Source organism: Salvelinus alpinus, chromosome 29, assembly GCF_045679555.1.
Source record: "Salvelinus alpinus chromosome 29, SLU_Salpinus.1, whole genome shotgun sequence".
NCBI classification, from domain to species: domain Eukaryota; kingdom Metazoa; phylum Chordata; class Actinopteri; order Salmoniformes; family Salmonidae; genus Salvelinus; species Salvelinus alpinus.
In genome coordinates, this window is record NC_092114.1 from 20,988,902 (window position 1) to 21,012,822 (window position 23,921).

Here is a 23,921-nt window from a genome sequence, read left to right on the forward strand (position 1 = left end):
ACTTTAGCTGTTACAATGTCGTCATCTACAGGCCATTTAGAGAAGTGTACGGCGACACGGCTGGGGTATCAGATTTAGATTTATTTCCCAATAATTTTTATATATATACCAGTATATAATATCATAATTAATACGTAAATTGGATTTGATGGTTTTTCTGTTTGCACATGCTTATTTATTTCTGAGATGCGTTGGGGCAATTATTTAAGATCAAAACAGATCAAATCCCGCCCCAAAACCAGCGTGGTGCTCTTTCATTGGTCAAAGTCAATGCCAATCAAATCCAAACCTCAATAACAATATAGAGGTCGGTTTTGGGAGGAGCGTTCTTGATTTCTGAAATATTGTAAGTAGCTTATTGAGCGTTTATGAGATGAAAAGACATTGGGCACTGTTCGGGAAATGTATTGTGTTTCATTGTAAATGGTTTTGAATATGTCAATTTAACGCCTTAATATTGCCCTTGGTGGCTAGCATTGGTCAACTAGCTAACGTTAGCAAGCTTCTTCAACGTCTGCGAGACTGGAGCTTGCTGCTGATGACAAGAAAGGGCACCCTGGCCTGACACAACAATCCGACTGTCTAGGGACTTCAATTTGAATTTGTTGCAACCATGAAGTTCACGCAATTTTTGCTAAGGAACAGCTCCATACCCAAACAAGCACTAGTGGATCGGTTTTCCAAGTTCTCACCTTCGCCGCTGTCAATGAAACAATTCATAGACTTTGGTAAGTTTTCATCCCTGTCCTGTCAATAACACGGCTGAACAATAATACTGTCCACGTTTATTCTGAATCTATAGTACAACAAGTACCACTGGTTGCATTTATCAAAGTAGCTAGAATGTTTGTTGTGGTGCATTCACTGCTGTCACTGACCACTGTACTGTACAGTATGTGCTCCCTGATCACAGATGAACTCTCTGCTGAAGCTTTGATTAACATTCTTCCAGGTCTATTCTTCCTTATCATGTTACTGCTGTAAATGGATGCAGCTGCCTAACCAGACTGTGATTCCCATTGTATTTCCCTTTTATCCTGACACCTGAAATTAGAGAATGACTGCAATACGGTAGTTCAAAATGTACATACTTTGAAATTGTATCAAACCCCTAATGATGGGATGGTTTGGATTAAAGCAAGGAAATAAGATAAATGAATACCCGGTTCATGCTTTACTCTTAGATAGCACTTGACCCATGTTCTTGGGTGAAAACATGACATAATACAGCTGCCAAAACAAACCATTTCAAGGTCTTGACATTGTCTTAAACATTTACACAACAGTACATGTACTGTATGACCTCCTGTCTTGTGATTTCCAGTCAGTATCCTATCCCTGGGACTGAAACGGGGAGGGACTACCTGAACTGGTCCAATGAGAACCAACGCTTGTTTTCCATTGCATAACATTTTGCTACGGTGTACCCCCAATGAGTACAACGCAGATGTGTTGTCATGTGACTACAGGCTCGGCCAATGCCTGTGAGAAGACGTCCTTTGTGTTCCTTCGTCAGGAGCTTCCTGTCCGGCTGGCCAACATCATGAAGGAGATTGACTTCCTCCCTGACAAGCTTCTCAGCACCCCCTCACTACAGTTACTACAGAGCTGGTACTGTAATGTTATAACACCCCTCACTACAGTTACTACAGAGCAGGTACAGTAACGTTATAACACCCCTCACTACAGTTACTACAGTGCTGGTACTGTAATGTTATAACACCCCTCACTACAGTTACTACAGAGCAGGTACAGTAACGTTATAACACCCCTCACTACAGTTACTACAGAGCAGGTACAGTAACGTTATAACACCCCTCACTACAGTTACTACAGAGCAGGTACAGTAACGTTATAACACCCCTCACTACAGTTACTACAGAGCTGGTACTGTAATGTTATAACACCCCTCACTACAGTTACTACAGAGCAGGTACAGTAACGTTATAACACCCCTCACTACAGTTACTACAGAGCAGGTACAGTAATGTTATAACACCCCTCACTACAGTTACTACAGAGCAGGTACAGTAACATTATAACACCCCTCACTACAGTTACTACAGAGCAGGTACTGTAACGTTATAACACCCCTCACTACAGTTACTACAGAGCAGGTACAGTACCGTTATAACACCCCTCACTACAGTTACTACAGAGCAGGTACAGTAACGTTATAACACCCCTCACTACAGTTACTACAGAGCAGGTACAGTACCGTTATAACACCCCTCACTACAGTTACTACAGAGCAGGTACAGTAACGTTATAACACCCCTCACTACAGTTACTACAGAGCAGGTACAGTAATGTTATAACACCCCTCACTACAGTTACTACAGAGCAGGTACAGTAACATAATAACACCCCTCACTACAGTTACTACAGAGCAGGTACAGTAACGGTATAACACCCCTCGCTACAGTTACTACAGAGCAGGTACAGTAACGTTATAACACCCCTCACTACAGTTACTACAGAGCAGGTACAGTAATGTTATAACACCCCTCACTACAGTTACTACAGAGTAGGTACAGTAACATTATAACACCCCTCACTACAGTTACTACAGAGCAGGTACAGTAACGTTATAACACCCCTCACTACAGTTACTACAGAGCAGGTACAGTAACGTTATAACACCCCTCACTACAGTTACTACAGAGCAGGTACAGTAACGTTATAACACCCCTTACTACAGTTACTACAGAGCAGGTACAGTAACGGTATAACACCCGTCACTACAGTTACTACAGAGCAGGTACAGTAACGTTATAACACCCCTCACTACAGTTACTACAGAGCAGGTACAGTAACGTTATAACACCCCTCACTACAGTTACTACAGAGCAGGTACAGTAATGTTATAACACCCATCGCTACAGTTACTACAGAGCAGGTACAGTAACGTTATAACACCCCTCACTACCGTTACTACAGAGCAGGTACAGTAACGTTATAACACACCTCACTACAGTTACTACAGAGCAGGTACAGTAACGTTATAACACCCCTCACTACAGTTACTACAGAGCAGGTACAGTAACGTTATAACACCCCTCACTACAGTTACTACAGAGCAGGTACAGTAACGTTATAACACCCCTCACTACAGTTACTACAGAGCAGGTACAGTAACATTATAACACCCCTAACTACAGTTACTACAGAGCAGGTACAGTAACGGTATAACACCCCTCGCTACAGTTACTACAGAGCAGGTACAGTAACGTTATAACACCCCTCACTACAGTTACTACAGAGCAGGTACAGTAATGTTATAACACCCCTCACTACAGTTACTACAGAGCAGGTACAGTAACGTTATAACACCCCTCACTACAGTTACTGCAGAGCAGGTAAAGTAACGTTATAACACCCCTCACTACAGTTACTACAGAGCAGGTACAGTAATGTTATAACACCCCTCACTACAGTTACTACAGAGCAGGTACAGTAATGTTATAACACCCCTCACTACAGTTACTACAGAGCAGGTACAGTAACGTTATAACACCCCTCACTACAATTACTACAGAGCAGGTACAGTAACGTTATAACACCCCTTACTACAGTTACTACAGAGCAGGTACAGTAATGTTATAACACCCATTGCTACAGTTACTACAGAGCTGGTACATTAGCTATTATATTCTACAAGTGGAACTCTATTGGAGGGATGGGACACCATTCTTCCAAGATAAATCTCATAATTTGGTGTTTTGTTGATGGTGGTGGAAAACGCTGTCTCAGGCGCCACTCCAGAATCTCCCATAAGTGTTCAATTGGGTTGAGATCTGGTGACTGAGACGGCCATGGCATATGGTTTACATCATTTTCATGCTCATCAAACTATTCAGTGCCCTATGGCCTGCCCAGCATTTTTATACATGACCCTAAGCATGATGGGATGTTAATTGCTTTATTAATTCAGGAACCACACCTGTGTGGAAGCACCTGCTTTCAATATGCTTTGTGTCCCTCATGTCCATTATCTGTAGATCTGTGACCAGTCTAGGTTACCTTGGAGGTGAGCTGCAGGCTACAGATTAAGATGGTGTTGATGTTCACTGTTTGTTGTGCCAGAGGAAATGGGTCGCTCTGTTGAAGTATTCTTCAGCTAGCTAGACTCCTTTCACCTCACATTTGTTGATATTGATTATTGAACTTGATCATTGCTCTCTGCCAGTGCTTGAATTGGACTGAAATAGGTGCCAGTACTCATTTTGGATGACGGTTCAGTTTTCATTTAGGTGCAGGAACTCCACAATACTTTTGAGCTAATATTACATTTACATTTGACATTTTAGTCATTTAGCAGACGCTCTTATCCAGAGCGACTTACAGTAGAGTGCATACATTTTATTACATTTTTACATACTGAGACAAGGATATCCCTACCGACCAAGAGCAGATGCTCTTATCCAGAGCGACTTGCATACATTTTTATTAATATATATATATTTTTTTTGTTATTTTTTTTTTACATACTGAGACAAGGATATCCCTACCGGCCAAACCCTCCCTAACCCGGACGACGCTATGCCAATTTTGCGTCGCCCCACGGATCTCCCGGTTGCGGCCGGCTGCGACAGAGCCTGGGCGCGAACCCAGCCCAGCCTGGGCGCGAACCCAGAGACTCTGGTGGCGCAGCTAGCACTGCGATGCAGTGCCCTAGACCACTGCGCCACCCGGGCGCTCTCTGCGCTAATATTCTTTAAGTGGGGCAGGAACTCAAGCTGTAGAACATTTGAGGTTCCGGTGAGCTCCTTCCCAATTCAAGCACTGCTCTCTGCGCTAGTCTGAAATATATATGATAAATGCCTTATCTTGAACAACCATATACTGTAGGTGATATTGCCTATTCCAACAGACTCTGTAGGATGTTATTATCCTGCCGGCCACACCAGCATGTAGACTATCTTACTGAACTACTCTGGCCCAGTGAGAGGTATGAGTGTATAGCCTGCAGCCTACACGGCAGGGTGCCAGCTGTCTGTCTCGTATCTCTGTCTGTCAGGTAGGCTGTACATGTGTACAGACAGACAATGTGGCCTGGAACATTGTCATGTATCATCACAGTGGAACAGGGGGCGTGTGAGACAGGGTTATCAGAAGTGTAGCCGCTATGAAAAATGGCATGCTCTGCCCTCCTTTTTCTATAGTCCATGAACATCTCCTTTGTCTTGCTCACATTGAGGGAGAGGTTGTTGTCCTGGCCTTACACTGCCAGGTCTCTGACCTCCTCCCTATAGGCTGTCTCAATGTTGTTGGTGATCAGGCCTACCACTGTTGTGTCGTCAGCAAACTTAATGATGGTGTTGGAGTCGTACTTGGCCACGCAGTCATGGGTGAACAGGGAGTACAGAAGGGGACTAAGCACGCACCCCTGAGGGGACCCCGTGTTGAGGATCAGCGTGGCAGATGTGTTGTTGCCTACCCTTACCACCTGGGGGGGGCGGCCCGTCGGGAAGTCCAAGATCCAGTTGCAGAGGGAGGTATTTTGTCCCAGGGTCCCAAGCTTAGTGATGAGCTTTGAGGGCACTATGGTGTTGAACTCTGAGCTGTAGTCAATGAACAGCATTCTCACTTAGGTGTTCCTTTTGTCCAGGTGGGAAAGGGCTTGTGGAGTGCAATAGAGATTGCGTCATCTGTGGATAAGTTGGGGCGGTATGCAAATTGGAGTGGGTCTAGGTTTTCTGGGATGATGGACAATGTGCATCAAGTCTGTATTAGTGAGTGAGTGAGTGAGTGAGTGAGTGACAGTCAGAGGGATTTGTCATTTGGAAAAATCGTTATTTGCAATTATGTTCTCTTATTGAAACGACATACTTTCCCAAAATAAATGGTGCTAAGTGCTAGTGATATCTATGATATTTTACTTCACCACTTTCGAGAATTGAATTTGTCTATTTCCTAGATGGGTACAACCATCAGCTAGCTACTATGTAATGGCATGTCAAGTACAGCACAGTTGAACCTCTGAAATAGGGCAATAACTTATTGTTATCCCCAAATGGCACCCTATTCCCTACATAGTGCACTACTTTGGACCATTGCCTTATGGGCCCTTGTCAAAAGTAGTGCACTATATTGGGAATAGGGTAACATTTGGGACACTACCGCTGTGATAGATGACCAGTACAGAACACTACTGTATGTGCCGGCGTTATTGGTAATGTAATGGTACGGAAGATATTTATAAAACTGGGTCTAAATGTAGCTGTCTACGTCATCGCTACTCTATTGAGGCTGTTTTCATATCCAGGATGTGGGTTTTTCCATTTACAATATTGATTTGGCACCATTTTATTTGGCTTGGTTAGTGGTGACTGGCATCAACAAATGTTACAGGTAAACTTTGTAATTCAAGACTAGCCTAATGTATCTGTTAGAGTATGTAGCCAATGCAACAGCTGTGTTAGTAGAGTGGGAGGGTTCAAGGTCAATTGGTGGACAGAGGGTTTGAAAACAGTCAGCCACTCTGATCTCTCACCTACCTTCCTGACTATCTGCAAGTCACTGAAGTCAGTACAATTTAGCTTACAGCTTCACAGCCTCTTAACCAGGCCTTGATAGTGACTCCTCTGACCAAACTAGTAGGCTAATAAATAGGTTACTAAAATGCTTACTGGTTTAACTTAGGAGGCCTACTTCCACTAGGTCAGAAGGATTTAGGGTTTGCTGTACAGAGAGAATATTCAGGTTTTGAGAGGATGAAAATTGTGAGGAATGTTTTTACATCGGAGGGAACATGATGGCCCAAATGGCACCCTATTCCCTATTTAGTGCACTACTTTTGACCAGGACCCACATGGCTCTTGTCAAAAGTAGTGCACTATATAGGGAATAGGCCTAGTCTGCGCTTCCTAAATGGCACCCTATCTCCAGTAGGAGATAGTAGCCCTAGTTATTATAGCATGTATAAACACACCCTGTGGTTTCCATGGTCACCACAAGAGAGTCAGAGGCCGTTCCCAAATAGAATTCTGAGATTTCCAACAGTGGAACTCCAGGAGTCAATGAGGAACTCCAGGAGTCAATGAGGAACTCCAGGAGTCAATGAGGAACTCCAGGAGTCAATGAGGAACTCCAGGAGTCAATGAGGAACTCCAGGAGTCAATGAGGAACTCCAGGAGTCAATGAGGAACTCCAGGAGTCAATGAGGAACTCCAGGAGTCAATGAGGAACTCCAGGAGTCAATGAGGAACTCCAGGAGTCAATGAGGAACTCCAGGAGTCAATGAGGAACTCCAGGAGTCAACGAGGAACTCCAGGAGTCAACGAGGAACTCCAGGAGTCAATGAGGAACTCCAGGAGTCAATGAGGAACTCCAGGAGTCAATGAGGAACTCCAGGAGTCAATGAGGAACTCCAGGAGTCAACGAGGAACTCCAGGAGTCAACGAGGAACTCCAGGAGTCAATGAGGAACTCCAGGAGTCAACGAGGAACTCCAGGAGTCAATGAGGAACTCCAGGAGTCAATGAGGAACTCCAGGAGTCAACGAGGAACTCCAGGAGTCAACGAGGAACGGAACAGTCCAAAGTGATTAGCTGAATGAAAGAAGTGATCTTTGCCCTGGTTTTTGGCTTCTATTGGCCACATTCTCAGGGCAGAATTCAATGAAGACCTTTATTTTGGCCCCACTTTGAAGGAAACTTGAAGCATTAATATAACCTTTATTATGCTTCTAGATACTTCAGAAATCATTCATTCATAAGAAAATGTCTTGCTACACTTCCAAGCACATTTCTTATAAATGCTTAATGAATGCTCTATCAAATCAAATGTATTTATAAAGCCCTTTTTACATCAGATGTCACAAAGTGCTTATACAGAAACCCATCCTTAAACCCCAAACAGCAAGCAATGCAGATGTAGAAGCACGGTGGCTAGGAAAAACTCCATAGAAAGGCAGGAACTTAGGAAGAAACCTAGAGAGGAACCAGGCTCTGAGGGGTGGCAAGTCCTCTTCTGGATGTGCCGGGTGCAGATTATAAGAGTACATGGCCATTAAGGCCAGATTGTTCTTCAAGATGTACAAACGTTCATAGATGACCAGTAGGGTCAAATAATATTCACTGGTTGTAGAGGGTGCAACAGGTCAGCACCTCAGGAATAAATGTCAGTTGGCTTTTCATAGCCAAGCATTCAGAGGTCATGACAGCAGGTGCGGTAGAGAGAGAGAGTCGAAAACAGCAGGTCTGGGACAAGGTAGTACGTCCGGTGAACAGGTCAGGGTTCCCTAGTCGCAGGCAGAAAAGTTGAAACTGGAGCAGCAGCATGACCAGGTGGACTGGGGACAGCCAGGAGTCATCAGGCCAGGTAGTCCTGAGGCATGGTCCTAGGGCTCAGGTCCTCCGGGAGGGAAGGAAGAGGGAGATAGAGGGAGCATACGTAAATTCACACAGGACACCAGGTAGGAAAGGAGATTTACCCCAGATATAACAGACTGACCCTAGCCCCCCAGCACATAGACTATTGCAACATAGATACTGGAGGCTGCTTTAAGAATACGCTGTATGAATGCCCTATAAAGCCTGATGTATTATTGTTTCCCTGTGTAAACTAACCAGTCTTCTGTGTTGTATTCCTACAGGTATGCAACAAGTCTGATGGAGCTAGTGGGCTTCCTGGAGAAAGAGCCCGATGATAAAAAGATCCTGAAGAAGTAAGTCAATTACACACAGTCACATCCAGCAGATAGGTAGTAGCCTTGTCTTGCTACTGTTCAGCACATCTCATTAGATAACTTGAGTCATAGTTAATTCAGGAAAGGAAAGATAGTCTTTCTCTAAGCTCAGCCCATTAATAGCTACTTCCTTTAACTGAATAATAAATCTTAATCTGGAATGGAATGTGATCTGATGGATAAACACTTCAACCATAACTCTGGCTCTACTGCATACAGAATAGAATGATTTACAGGCTTTTGCAAAAGATGGTTTTGAGTTGGTAGCAACCTTGCAGGTGTTAGTGAATGACTGGATGAACGGATGGCTGGATGATGAATGAATGAAGTTTGACATCTGTCCACCCAGCTACGTACCTTAGGTTATTTTCAGGGTAGCGTGTTGGAATGTGCCGAGTTGTGAACCTAAGACCCAGCCTTAAAACCCCTTTCCTGTCCTGTCTCCCCTCAGGTTCACTGAGACGCTGGTGAACATCAGGAACCGCCACAACAACGTGGTTCCCACCATGGCACAGGGAGTGGTGGAGTACAAGGATGCCTTTGGCTCCGACCCTGTGACCAATCAGAACGTCCAGTACTTCTTGGATCGCTTCTACATGAGCCGCATCTCCACACGCATGATCATGAACCAGCACTGTCAGTATACAATACTAAATATACACTGAGGGTACAAAGCATTAGGAACACCTTCCTAATATTGAGTTGCACCCCCACCCCCCCTTTTTCCCTCAGAATGGCCTCAATTAGCTGGGGTATGGACTCTACAACGTATCGAAAGCCTTCCACAGGGATGCTGACTCCAATATGTCAAGTTGGCTGGATGTCCTTTGGGTGGTGGATTATCTTGATACACACGGGAAACTGTTGAGTGTGAAAAACCCAGCAGTGTTGATGTTCTTGACAAACTCAAACCGGTGCGCCAGGCATACCCCATTCAAAGGCATCTTTTGTTTTGCCCATTCATCTCCTGAATGGCACACATACGCAATCCATGTCTCAATTGTCTGAAGGCTTAAGAGTCCTCCTTTAACCTGTCTCCTCCCCTTCATCTATACTGATCAAAGTGGATTTAACAAGTGACATCAATAAGGGATCATAGCTTTCACCTGATCAGTCTTAGTCATGGAAAGAGCAGGTGTAATGTTTTGTACACTCAGTGTATACCATACTACTATAATAATATATTAATATACAGTGCATTCATAAAGTATTCAGACCCCTTGACTTTTTCCACATTTTGTTACGTTACAGCCTTATTCTAAAATGGGTTAAATTGTTTTTTTTCCCATCGTAAATCTACACACAATACCCCATAATGCCAAAGCAAAAACAGGTTTTTAGAAATGTATGCAAATGTAAAAAAAAATGTTTTTTAAAATGTAATAATGAAATATCACATTTACTTAAGTATTCAGACCCTTTACTCAGCGATTACAGCCTCGAGTCTTCTTGGCACGCCTGTATTTGGTTGGATGGGGACCGTCACTGCACAGCTATTTTCAGGTCTCTCCAGAGATGTTCAATCGGGTTCAAGTCCGGGCTCTGGCTGGGCCACTCAAGGACATTAAGGGACTTGTCCCGAAGCCACTCCTGCGTTGACTTGGCTGTGTGCTTAGGGTTGTTGTCTTGGGTCCTGAGCGCTCTGGAGCAGGTTTTCATCAAGTATCTCTCTCTACTTTGCTCTGTTAATCCTTTCCTCGATCTTGACTAGTCTCCCAGTCCCTGCTGCTGAAAAACATCCCCACAGCATGATGATGCCACCACCATGCCTCACCGTAGGGATGGTGCCAGGTTTTCTCCAGATGTGACGCTTGGCATTCAGGCCAAAGAGTTCAATCTTAGTTTCTTCAGACCAGAGAATCTTGTTTCTCACGGTCTGAGAGTCCTTTCGGTGCCTTTTGGCAAACTCCAAGCGGGCTGTCGTGCCTTTCAGTGAGGAGTGGATTCCGTCTGGCCACTCTACCTTAAAGACCTGATTGGTAGTGTGCTGCAGAGATGGTTGTCCTTCTGGAAGGTTCTCCCATCTCCACAGAAGAAGTCTGGAGCTCTGTCAGAGTGACCATCGGGTTCTTGGTCACCTCCATGAACAAGGCCCTTCTCCCCTGATTGCTCAGTTTGACCTGACGGCTAGCTCTAGGAAGAGTCTTGGTGGTTTCAAACTTCTTCCATTTAAGAATGATAGAGGCCACTGTGTTCTTGGGGACCTTAATGCTGTAGACAATTTTTGGTACCCTTCCCCAGATCTGTGCCTCGGCACATTCCTGTTTCGGAGCTATACGAACAATTACTTCGACCTCAACTGTTGGTGTCTGTCTTTCCACATCATGTCAAATCAATTGAATTTAGCACAGATGGACTCCAATCAGGTTGTAGAAACATCTCAAGGATGATCAATGGAAACAGGATGCACCAGAGCTCAATTTCGAGTCTCATAGCAAAGGGTCTCAATACTTATTGTAACGTGGTAATGTTGAACCCAAGAACAGAGAATGAACCAGACCAGGAAACGGTGACCTGGGGAAACGTAAAGACTTTACTTGGAAAAAATAAACAGAACAATACAGGAAACTCAAAAACCAAAACAATAAACACTAGTACTCAATGTCAAGGGGTCTGAATACTTTCCGAATGCACTGTATACCATACTCAAAAGTACCATTGTGACGTGTTTTTGAATCGGCATCCAGGTGTGGTTATTACCACATGAGTTTCATGTACCTCTTCAGCTCTCATCTTTGATGGAAGCGCCAACCCCGCCCATCCCAAGCACATTGGCACCATCGACCCTGACTGCGATGTGACGGAGGTGGTAAAAGGTGCTGTCCCTCATCAGCTACAACATGCCACACAAACACACACTATACTTAGTCCCTAGATAACAAGCTTGATTTACACAAGTAATCTCATCAACTTTCTCACTGCTACAGTAGGTGGTTGTGAACATGTCTGAACATGTCATCCTAGAAGTCGTTTGAGCTGACATCAAAATAACATAATTCACGATTCGTGTAGGCCGGCTCTGGCCCAACCCATCAGTTTCTGTGACCAATCAGAACGGTTTGAAGTTGAAGTTGCAGAGGAGGGAGGCAAATCCAGACTCCTCTTGGAGAGGAAAACGTTAGTGGGCGTGGCGTTGGGCCAGAGCGATGTGGATTGGTAGCCAGGCAACCTTTTCACCTTGATCTGCACAGAATATAAATTGTCCTGTAATTTTAAACACAGTAGAAGATGTGTGTAAACGTAACGTAATTTTTAAATGGATACAGAGACAGACGATTCTCCACCTATCCCTGTTGCTACATGTAATTTTGTCTAGTTTATTATTCTACTTTTGTAACGGTTATTACATTTAGTTGTTATGGTAACTAGATTGAATGTCAGTGTGCTACAGTCCTAGTCTTGTTTCGTCTGTCTGTTCCCAGATGCCTTTGATAGCTCCAAGATGCTCTGTGAACAGTACTACCTGACCTCGCCAGAGATTGACATCACACAAGTCAACGGTAAATCGCATTCTATACAGGGTTACAGACCTTGGTTCAGGTAGTATTTCTTTCCCTTCAAATACTTTAGCTGCTCTTGATTGAGCTGTAGTAGCTGCGCTTGGTTGAGCTTGCCTGGCTCAATTGATCCAATAGAATAGTCCCAGAAGTGCAAACCAGCCCAGCTGGCACTGCTGATGGGCTCAATCGAATGCACAAAGTATTTGAAAGATTTCAAATACTATTTGGAGTCCGGTCTGTTTGATACAACATTATGCAGTCACATGTCGTATTGTGCCAATCGAAAGGAGAATGGCCAGAGTAGCTTGAAGCTGTTTCTAGTTCTCCTATTTCCAAAATAGTAAAATTTGGAAAGCAAGTGGGTGTTGGTAGCCTAGCAGTTAAGAGCGTTGGGCCAGTAACCTAAAGGTCGCTGGTCTGAATCCCCAAGCCGACTAGGTGAACAATCTGTTGATGTGCCCTTGAGCAAGGCGCTTAACCCTAATTGCTCCTGTAAGTTGCTCTGGATAAGAGAGTCTGCTAAATGACCAACATTTAAATGTAAGGTTAGGTTTACAGAAACAATCTGCAAGGTCATATTTGCATTGTGAGTCATTTGAGGTTTGGCTAGGTTTCAGTTAAGTTTATTTATCTGCGAGTGGGTTGGGTATTCTTGATCTCGCATTCAATTTCTCTTTGTCTACTCAATTTGGGGCGCAATTTGCTAAATGTGTGTGTGTTTGTTTGCACAGGCTAGACTGTGTACGTGTTGTTCAGAGATATTTAGTGGTGTTCAGAGATTGTGTTTTCTGTATCTGAGGCACACAGACTTTGAACCACAGGCAGCCATGTCTACAGAGAACCATTCATTCATACATGTCAGTTACATAGAAGTCAATAAGTATTGAATGTATACCTGTGTATCGCCCCTGTGTAGGTTATATGTGTCGTATGAACAGGATAATAGCCAATAGCACCACTTCAAAAGTCTAACCATGACAAATAATCATCTTTGCCTAAACTAGATCAAATCCAGATGTCATTTGGTGCCCAAATATTCAAAACATGCCAGCCATAAAATAGCATCACCTACATCTAATACATTACATTGGGGTGTTGGACAGTCACATTAGAATTAATGATTCATCATAGTTTGCCTTTGGTCAATGTGCACCAAATCAATCCCCATCAATCCCCACCAGTTTCTGTCGCCAGTCAGCAGCAACAAGACCCTTGCTACATGCTCAGTCTTGTCGCCGGGCAGATTTCTCTCTCAGGGAAGCGTCCAAGTCCAACTCTCAATAATAAACCTCAGTTCACCCAAATTCAGCTATTTAATAGTCACCATGTTAAATGAGCCATAAAAAGGGAAAACGAGGTCTGTTCATGGGTTTGGTTGGTAGTAGCCTCATCCCCAAGGCCCAGTTTTTCAAGTCATCCGTCTGGATTTCGCCTATCGAATAGGATTCAATGCATAAAAATAGAATGAATAGAAGGAACGAATTGTTGACTTGAATGGGGACTCCCGTTCTATTCATTCTATTTATATGCATTAAATCCTATCCGATATAGACGATAACTTTTGAAAAACTGGGCCCTGGCTATCAGAAGTGGCTTGTAACAAGATTAGGTTGGCAGAAGAGTCAATTATGAATTTGATAGTGGTTATTGAGTTGAGTTGTGCATGTTTATGCATTTGCAATAAAATGTGAAAGTTGCTTTTGGTTTCTAGTAACTTCTATTCTCAGTTGTGTATGTTCTACATTTTCAATAAGTCTAAGTCATGTTTGGTTTGGAGTCATTTGGAGTAATGCTCAGTGTTCCTCAGCCAAAGGTCCTGACCAGCCTCTTCGTATTGTCTATGTTCCTTCCCATCTCTACCACATGCTGTTTGAGCTCTTCAAGGTACACCAAACATGTACTTACTATGTCACTTTTATTTATATTACCTCAATTTGGTTCATATTACTTTGTCATTTTCTCAAGCAATGGTTGTTTTGTTTCCAGAACGCCATGAGAGCAACAGTGGAGACTCATGAAATGGCCCTGCATCTCCCACCGGTCAAAGTCCGAGTCTCACTGGGCAGTGAGGACCTAACAATCAAGGTAAACAAAGGCTCAGAGAGTATTAACCATCCACCATCACAATGAGACATGACACATTACATTCCCAGCATACAAAAGGTAGTGCATGCACATCCAACATCCTTCCACACATGCAGGTTGGAAATAATACCATGGGACATAGAAGCCTAGTGTGTACAGTTGAATGTGTATATTTGTCTATGAATACGTACAGTATTACTATAGATTTCCTCCCATGGTTGTTCTGTAGGTCCTAATGATGATGATATTTGGGGAGACAACAGGAAGATCAGAGGCTGGAACCGAGAGTGGAACAGACCTATAACGTTGTTGTTGTTTCTAGATATCAGATCGAGGAGGCGGAGTTCCCCTGAGGAAGATAGAGCGTTTGTTCAGTTACATGTACTCCACCGCCCCCAGCCCCGTCGATATTGACAACAGCCGCAATGCACCACTGGTAACACCCTGTCCTGGGGCCATTTAAACTATATAGTTGACTAGTGCATTCGGAAAGTATTCAGACCTTGACTTTTTCCGCATTTTGTTACGTTACAGCCTTATTATAAAATATATTAAATAGTTTTTTCCGTCATCAATCTACACAATACCCACTTAAATATCACCCATCTGATGCATCTGAATGTGGGTCATGTTGGAAGACTCATCATGTGACCAGCTTGTGATAGAGCCCTATCCTCATAACCTAGCTTACTACCCCACTCTGTGGTCCATCAACAGGCATTTTTGTTTTATTTATTTATTTATTTTTTCACCTTTATTTAACCAGGTAGGCTAGTTGAGAACAAGTTCTCATTTACAACTGCGACCTGGCCAAGATAAAGCAAAGCAGTGCGACACAAACAACAACACAGAGTTACACATGGAATACACATGGAATAAACAAACACACAGTCATATAACCTAATCTACCACTCCAGACCCTTTACTCAGTACTTTGTTGAAGCACCTTTGGCAGTGATTACAGCCTCGAGTCTTCTTGGGTATGACGCTATAAGCTTGGCACACCTGTATTTGGGGATTTTCTCTCATTCTCTGCAGATCCTCTCAAGCTCTGCCAGGTTGGATGGGGAGCGTCGCTGCACAGCTATTTTCAGGCCTCTCAAGGACATTCAGAGACTTGTCCCGAAACAGATCCTGCATTGTCTTCGCCCCAGTCTGATGTCCTGAGCGCTGTGGAGCAGGTTTTCATCAAGGATCTCTCTGTACTTTGCTCCGTTCATCTTTCTCTTGATCCTAACTAGTATCCCAGTCCCTGTTGCTGAGAAACATCCCCAAAGCATGATGCTGCCACCACCATGCTTCACCGTAGGGATGGTGCCAAATTTCCTTCAGATGTAACACTTGGTATTCAGGCCAAAGAGTTCAATCTTGGTTTCATCAGACCAGAAAATATTGTTTCTCATGGTCTGAGGTTGCTTTTGGCAAACTCCAAGCGGGCTGTCATGTACCTTTTACTGAGGAGTGGCTTCCTTCCGTATGGCAACTCTACCATAAAGGCCTGATAGGTGGAGTGCTGCAGAGCTGGTTGTCCTTCTGGAAGGTTCTCCCATCTCCACAGAGGAACTCTGGAGCTCTGTCAGAGTGACTATCAGGTTCTTGGTCACCTCCCCGATTGCTCAGTTTGGCCAGGCGGCTAGCTCTAGGAAGAGTCTTGGTGGTTCCAAACTTCTTCAATTTAAGAACGATAGAGGCCACTGTGTTCTTGGGGACCTTCAATGCTGCAGAAATGTTTTGGTACTCTTCCCCAGATCTGTGCCTCGACACAATCCTGTCTCGGAGCTCTACGGACAATTCCTTCGATCTCATTGCTTCCTTTTTGCTCTGACATGCACTGTCAACTGTGGGACCTTATATAGACAGACAGGTGTTTGCCTTTCCAAATCATGTCCAATCAATTGAATTTACCACAGGTGGACTCCAATCAAGTTGTAGAAACATCTCAAGGTTGATCAATGGAAACAGGATGCACCGGAGCTCAATTTCGAGCCTCATAGCAAAGGGTCTGAATACTTATCTAAATAAGGTATAGATGTTTTTTATTTTCCTAAAAACCTGTTTTCGCTTTGTCATTATTATTGTGTGTAGATTAATGAGTACATTTATTTATTTAATCCATTTTAGAATAAGGCTGTAACGTAACAAAATGTGGAAGGGAAGGGGTCTGAGTACTTTCCGAATGCACTGTATACAATGTATACTATATAAAGTATACAATTAACCTAAACTACTGGCAGTGTAGTTTAACAGACTGTATAACTTGATTTAAGCCTATGACTGGCAGTTTGGCCACATGTTAGAGAGACATTTATTTTTCAATTGCCTGCTGTTTATTTTATCTCAGCTAAAATGTAAACCGCAACCGAGTCTATACTGACTAAAATGTCATCTGTGAGCCAACAGTATTGAACACGGTTGTAAATAATCAGAATTACAAACTGGACTGTTCATTCATTGCCCTGGGTTATAAGTGTAACTGAGCTTTTGTCTACTACTGTACTGTGATTGTTCAGAGTGAGTTTAACTCTTTGTGTCCCTGGCTCTGGTTCTCTGTAGGCTGGTTTTGGCTACGGTCTTCCCATCTCCCGTCTCTATGCCAAGTACTTCCAGGGAGACCTGCAGCTCTACTCCATGGAGGGATATGGGACGTCAGCTGTCATCTACCTGAAGGTAACACTTCTACGCATGGAATTTGTTAGTTCAACAGTCTTAACTTGTTGTCTTGTTCTACATCTAAACAATGATGGTGTTTTTGAAGTATGTAGGTTCATTTTCAATATTGGTTCACGTGCAACAGTATGGCTCACAGAGTTATAATGTAAGCTCAGATTTCACTCTGTCCTACATACCGTTATGTTAAACATGGTTACCTAGTACCCAATGCTCATGTAATTCCATTACCCACTTAAATAACTTCCATCTGATGCATCTGAATGTGATAGAACCATATCCTCATCATCTAACTTACCACTCCACTCTGTGCTCCATTACCAGTCCTTGTACTAATATAATCTAACCTACCACTCCACTCTGTGCTCCATTACCAGGCCTTGTACTAATATAATCTAACCTACCACTCCACTCTGCTCCATTACCAGGCCTTGTACTTATATAACCTAACCTACCACTCCACTCTGTGCTCCATTACCGGGCCTTGTACTTATATAACCGAACCTACCACTCCACTCTGTGCTCCATTACCGGGCCTTGTACTTATATAACCGAACCTACCACTCCACTCTGTGCTCCATTACCAGGCCTTGTACTTATATAACCTAACCTACCACTCCACTCTGTGCTCCATTACCAGGCCTTGTACTTATATAACCTAACCTACCACTCCACTCTGTGCTCCATTACCAGGCCTTGTACTTATATAACCTAACCTACCACTCCACTCTGTGCTCCATTAACAGGCCTTGTCCTCAGAGTCTGTGGAAAGACTTCCTGTTTACAACCAGTCAGCCATAAGGCGTTACCAGACGAGCAATGAGGCAGATGACTGGTGCATGCCCAGCAAGGATCCCAAGAAGCTGGGATGAGAGGAGAAGTTAACCAAACAGACAGACAGACAGAGAGAGAGAGCGCTCAGATAATATGAAGAACGGAGGAGCAGGAGGAAAGAAAGAAGAGGATGACTGAAAGGAGGAATGGAATGATGATTCATAATCAGAAACTAACAGAAGGTACCCAATTGTACCGTGTGTGTGTGTGTGTGTAATATCTGGATTCTTCGCAATGGAGATTCTCATCCAGCACTTGAAGTGGAAAAACACATTCATGTTGGAGGCGTTTCAATGGCAATACCAGGATCTCTATTCAATACCAGGATCTCTATTCAATACCAGGATCTCTATTCAATACCCAGATCTCTATTCAATACCAGGTTCTCTATTCAATACCAGGATCTCTATTCAATACCAGGATCTCTATTCATTACCAGGATCTCTATTCATTACCAGGATCTCTATTCATTACCAGGATCTCTATTCAATACCAGGTTCTCTATTCAATACCAGGATCTCTATTCAATACCAGGATCTCTATTCAATACCAGGATCTCTCTATTCAATACCAGGATCTCTCTATTCAATACCAGGATCTCTATTCAATACCAGGATCTCTATTCAATACCAGGATCTCTATTCAATAAGTGACTTTGTGAATGTTACAGTCAGAAACAGGGCCATAAACTACTCACAATCACATCTCACCTTTTGGTTTCATTTAGCGACACGTTTCAGGTATTCATTTCACTCACTTATTTTAACATTATGACACTGAAGCAGTGTAAAAAACTAGCATTTTGCTTAAAAGGTGCATTTTAGTTTGTAACTGATCATTTAATTTATTAAACGCCTGAATTTGGTTATACAGTGATATAAGCTGCACTATCACAGTAGTACTGTCTGTGATACTACGTTTTAGATTTTGTATCTAGTTTTCTCTAAACTCTTCACTCACAGCTACAGTATGCAGCTAGGACACTGAGCTCCATGGACGCAGATAGATATAGTGTGTCAGTCAGAAACATGTCAAGGCCATGCTGTCAGTCGATGGGTTTTCTCTGGTTACCCTTCTACTACAGGATGTTCTATGGGTACATAGTGGTCAACAAATGTTATTTTCAGCATACTATGTAGACTCCATATAGTTTCAACTCTGAGCATTTCATCTTTTTGTTTTTTACTGCTTACAAATATTTGTCAATCTCGGAAGTTTAAACAGACGTTTATCTCCACTGTTTTTTGGGACCTAAAGGGAATTTAGTAGAATCAACTGTAAATCTTGGTGACTCATTTTTTTTGTTCCATCCTCACTTGTTGAATAAGACAAGAGCTCAAACAAAGGTCATTCATTCAAGGTTTCCTATGAAGACAGAAAATAGATATTGAAGACATTGAGGTATCTAGTACATTTACTCTAAACCAAGTCCAACTGAGTTTAAGTATAAGTTATGTGAATATTGAGATACATTTTCTATCATACTGTTATGATTATTTTAAATGACTAAAACGATTGCATTTTAGAGGCTGGCTAGGTCTTTTATACATGAAGTATTTATTAAATAACGTTGTGTGCCAGAGAGCAAAATGGGAGTATTATCACATTTCTGTGATTAGGGACACGGTACGACTGAGTTGAATCAAATGTTTGACTGGTGCCCAGTGTGAGTATTTTTTGATGTGTCAACTGGGGCAGTCATTACAAAATGAATTTATTTCATTTCCTGGTATACACTAAATAGTCACTATTATTACACTCCTTAGCAATAAGAAATCACATAAAAGACTATGTACACTTACTAACATTTAATCCAATAACAGCTAAGTATTTGTAACTAGTCAATATTTGTATGTGCATTGAAACAAAACAAAAATTGTTTGAGACTAACACTGAAGTGCCAACTTTTATTTCTCTCTTTCTGGTTTTTAACATGTATGGTTTTAAATCACACGATCTCAGGATGTTGAAGGCATTTCATCTTTTTCAAAGTATCATCGTAAGTGCTGTGATGTCATATTAAACCGACCTGGGAGGAGCTATCTATCAATGGAAGTTGCTGATTGGACCTCACAATGTGGGCGGAGTCCTAATTTGAGATTATTGCACATAATTTATTATTGTTGCCGTTAATAGATGATTTACCAATATACATTATTTGGGTTATGGGCAGCCATCTAATGTCAGGATTTCAGTCTAATTGAATTCTAACTGAATAACAATAGTGGTTATCTGCTTATTTTAAGCATCTTTAGGTTGTTCAATAAAATGCAGCTCTTTATGTAGTTCTCACTCTGTCGTTTGCCCCTCTGCCAGTGCCAAACAAAAACAGTGTCTTCAGAAAGTATTCATACCCCTTGACGTATTCCACATTTTGTTGTGTTACAGCCTGAATTCAAAATGGATTAAATAAATAAAACATCTCTCCCATCTACACACAATACCCCATGATAACAGTGAAAACATGTTTGTAGAAAGTTTAGCAAATGTATTTAAAATGAAATACAGAAAAATCTAATTTACATAGGTATTCACACCCCTGTTTCAATACATTGTAGAAGCACATTTGGCGGCGATTTCAGCTTTGAGTCGTCTTGGGTATGTCTGTATCAGCTTCGCACATCTGGATTTGGGGATTTTCTCCCATTCTTCCTTACAGATATTCTCAAACTCTGTTAACTTAGATGGGGAAAGGCAGTGAGCAGAAATCTTCGAGTCTTTCCAAAGAATTTCAATAGGATTCAAGTCTGGGCTTTGGCTGGCCTACTCAAGGACTTTCACATACTTGTTCTGAAGCCATTGCATCGTTGCTTTGGCTGTATGCTTGGGGTCATTGTCCTGTTGGTACGTAAATCTTCGCCCCAGTCTGTTGTTTGCACTCTGAAGCAGGTTCTCAATGATTTGCCTGTATTTGGCTCCATTCATTGTTCCCTGTATATCCTTAAGTCTCCCAGTCCCTGCCACTGAAAAGCATCCCCCATAGCATGATGCTGCTGCCACCACCATGCTTCACAATAGGGATGGTTTTCTTTTACACATAGCACTTTGCATTCAGGCCAAATAATAAATGTGTATCATCAGACCACATCATCCTTCAGCCTTATGACCTGTCTTTCACGTGCTGTCAAATGCCTTTTTCTCAGGAGTGGCTTCCGTCTGGCCACTCTCCCATAAAGCCCAGCTTGGTGAAGTGCTGTAGAGACTTGTCCTGGTGGCAGGGTCTCTCATCACAGCCATTGAACTCTGCAGTGCTGTCTGACCAAGGTCCTTCTTGCCCAGTTGATCAGTTTGGTCAGCTCTAGTCAAGTGCTAAGAACCTTGGCGTGATCCTGGACAACACCCTCAACTAACATCAAGGCGGTGACCCGTTCCTGTAGGTTCATGCTCTACAACATTCGCAGAGTACGACCCTGCCTCACGCAGGAAGCGGCGCAGGTCCTAATCCAGGCACTTGTCATCTCCCGTCTGGATTACTGCAACTCGCTGTTGGCTGGGCTCCCTGCCTGTGCCATTAAACCCCTACAACTCATCCAGAACGCCGCAGCCCGTCTGGTGTTCAACTTTCCTAAGTTCTCTCACGTCACCCCGCTCCTCCGCTCTCTCCACTGGCTTCCAGTTGAAGCTCGCATCCGCTACAAGACCATGGTGCTTGCCTACGGAGCTGTGAGGGGAACGGCACCTCCGTACCTTCAGGCTCTGATCAGGCCCTACACCCAAACAAGGGCACTGCGTTCATCCACCTCTGGCCTGCTCGCCTCCCTACCTCTGAGGAAGTACAGTTCCCGCTCAGCCCAGTCAAAACTGTTCGCTGCTCTGGCACCCCAATGGTGGAACAAACTCCCTCACGACGCCAGGTCAGCGGAGTCAATCACCACCTTCCGGAGACACCTGAAACCCCACCTCTTTAAGGAATACCTAGGATAGGATAAAGTAATCCTTCTAACCCCCCCCCCCTTAAAAGAGTTAGATGCACTATTGTAAAGTGGTTGTTCCACTGGATATCATAAGGTGAATGCACCAATTTGTAAGTCGCTCTGGATAAGAGCGTCTGCTAAATGACTTAAATGTAATGTAAATGTTAAATGTAGTCTGGGTAGTTCCATATTTTTTCCATTTGCCAATGATGGAGACCACTGTGCTCTTGGAAACTTTCAACACTCTAGAAATAGTTTTATACCTTTCACCAGATATGCAGTGAGCTTTTTGTTGTTGTTTTGGCTCTGTGCAGACTGTCAGGTTTAATTTAAAGGTATTTTGATCTACATATGGTGAACCGTTTAGAAATTACATCACTTTTTGTACATAGTCCGCCCCATTTTATGGGACTAAAAGTATTGGGACAAGTTCACTTATGTGTATTAAATAGTCAAAAGTGAAGTATTTAGTGCCATATTTATAGCACGCAATGACTACATCAAGCTCTACAAACTGGCTGGATGCATTTACTATTTTTTTAGTTGTTTGATTATCTTGTGCCCATTGGAAAATAATGGTAAATGTGTTGTGTCATTTTGGAGTCACTTTTATTTTAAATAAGGATAGAATATGTTTCTAAACATCCTAACATGTTTTACCTTCCCTGATATTGTAATGGTGAGAGGTTAGCATGTGTTGGGGGTATGATATTTGTGCATGCTAGGAATATGGGACCAAATACTAAACTTTTGACTATTTAATACACAAGTGAATTTGTCCCAATACTTTTGGTCCACTAAAATTGGGGGAACATGTACAACAAGTGCTGTAATTTATAAACGGTTCACCCTATATGGATGAAAATACCCTCAAATTACAGTCTGCACTTTAACCTCATAGTCATTGTATCATTTCAAATCCAAAGTGCTGGAGTACAGAGCCAAAACCACAAATATTTCATTATCCCAATACTTTTGGAGCTTACTGTATGCCTAAAAACAATCTCAGCGATCGTATAGTTAATGCTCTGTCAACTGTGGGACCTTATATAGACAGGAGTGTTTCTTTCTAAATCATGTCCAAACAATTGGATTGGCCACAGGTGGACTCCAATCAAGTTGTAGTGAAATCTCAAGGATGATGGAAGGACATTTGGATGCACCTGAGCTCAATCTGGAGTGTCATAGCAAAGGGGTGTGAATACTTATGTAAATTTGATATTTCTATATTTCATTTTCAATAAATTTGCAAAAATGTATAAAAACATGTTTTCACTTCGTCATTATGGGGTTTTGTGTGTAGATGAGTGAGAAAAATATTTTGATTAATTTTGAATTCAGCCTGTAACAACAAAATGTGGAATAAGTCAAGGGGTATGAATACTTTCTGAATGTGCTGTATGTGCCTGCAGTGCTTCCATTTAGCAGCCTTTGCAAGTGCTTCAGTCAGAACGTGATTATGGTAACAACGATTCTATCTACTAACTACATTATTGATTCACTCCTGTATACGTTTGTTTTTTAGATTTGTTTGTTTTTCATTAAAAAAGGACCTGATTTTTAAGGGTTGATGATCAATATTTTCCCTCATCGCTATTATTTGATCCTATCATGTTGTCAAGGCGGATTTGTTACAAACTGAATCAGAGGGGAAGGTTCTGACAGTACAGTCAAGTTTACCAGTCAAGTGGACATGTGGATAACTGATAAGATCTACCAACTGTCACAACTACCATCGCTGAACACAGCATAATAAAATGCATTTAAAACACTTTCACTTGTTATTATTGGACTAACCCCTGTTCTGACAGTTCTGTAACTAACCCTGTCTCCTCTTACTGGCCGTCAGTAGTGAACTTGACTTCTGGTACCCTCTCAGTGTACCCTGACCAAGCCTGCATCCTAAAGGCCTCTCCAGTGCTGTACTATCAGGCTACCCACTTCCCATGTGTGTCTGAGAGTGTTGACAACACACACAAACCTTTTGCTTACATTTCACAGAGTGCAATCAGTTGATCTAAACTTATCAAAAAAAGAAACGTCCTCTCACTGTCAACTGCATTTATTTTCAGCAAACTTAACGTGTAAATATTTGTACATAACAAGATTCAACAACTGAGACATAAACTGAACAAGTTCCACAGACATGTGACTAACAAAAATGGAATAATGTGTCCCTGAACAAAGGGGGGGGTCCAAATCAAAAGTAACAGTCAGTATCTGATGTGGC

At 42.5% G+C, this 23,921-nt stretch overlaps 1 protein-coding gene across 6 annotated transcripts; it reads left to right on the plus strand.

Moving 5' to 3' along the window:
- The first annotated feature begins 303 nt into the window (after nt 1-303).
- Nucleotides 304-23,462, plus strand: LOC139559286 (pyruvate dehydrogenase (acetyl-transferring) kinase isozyme 2, mitochondrial-like). 6 transcript variants are annotated; one of them, XM_071375147.1, is made up of 11 exons: nt 304-728; nt 1,470-1,611; nt 8,599-8,670; nt 9,143-9,327; nt 11,418-11,507; nt 12,114-12,191; nt 13,999-14,075; nt 14,178-14,276; nt 14,599-14,712; nt 16,830-16,943; nt 17,690-23,462. In XM_071375147.1, the coding sequence occupies exons 1-11, from the start codon at nt 614-616 to the stop codon at nt 17,813-17,815; spliced, it is 1,212 nt and encodes a 403-aa protein (XP_071231248.1). In that variant the 5' UTR covers nt 304-613; the 3' UTR covers nt 17,816-23,462. The 6 variants fall into 6 exon arrangements, 4 of the variants coding, with proteins under 4 accessions (XP_071231248.1, XP_071231249.1, XP_071231250.1 ...); XM_071375148.1 differs by having other exon boundaries at nt 1,517-1,611; XR_011671731.1 differs by lacking the exon at nt 17,690-23,462 and having other exon boundaries at nt 14,506-14,712; nt 16,830-16,853.
- Nucleotides 23,463-23,921: the final 459 nt, after the last annotated feature.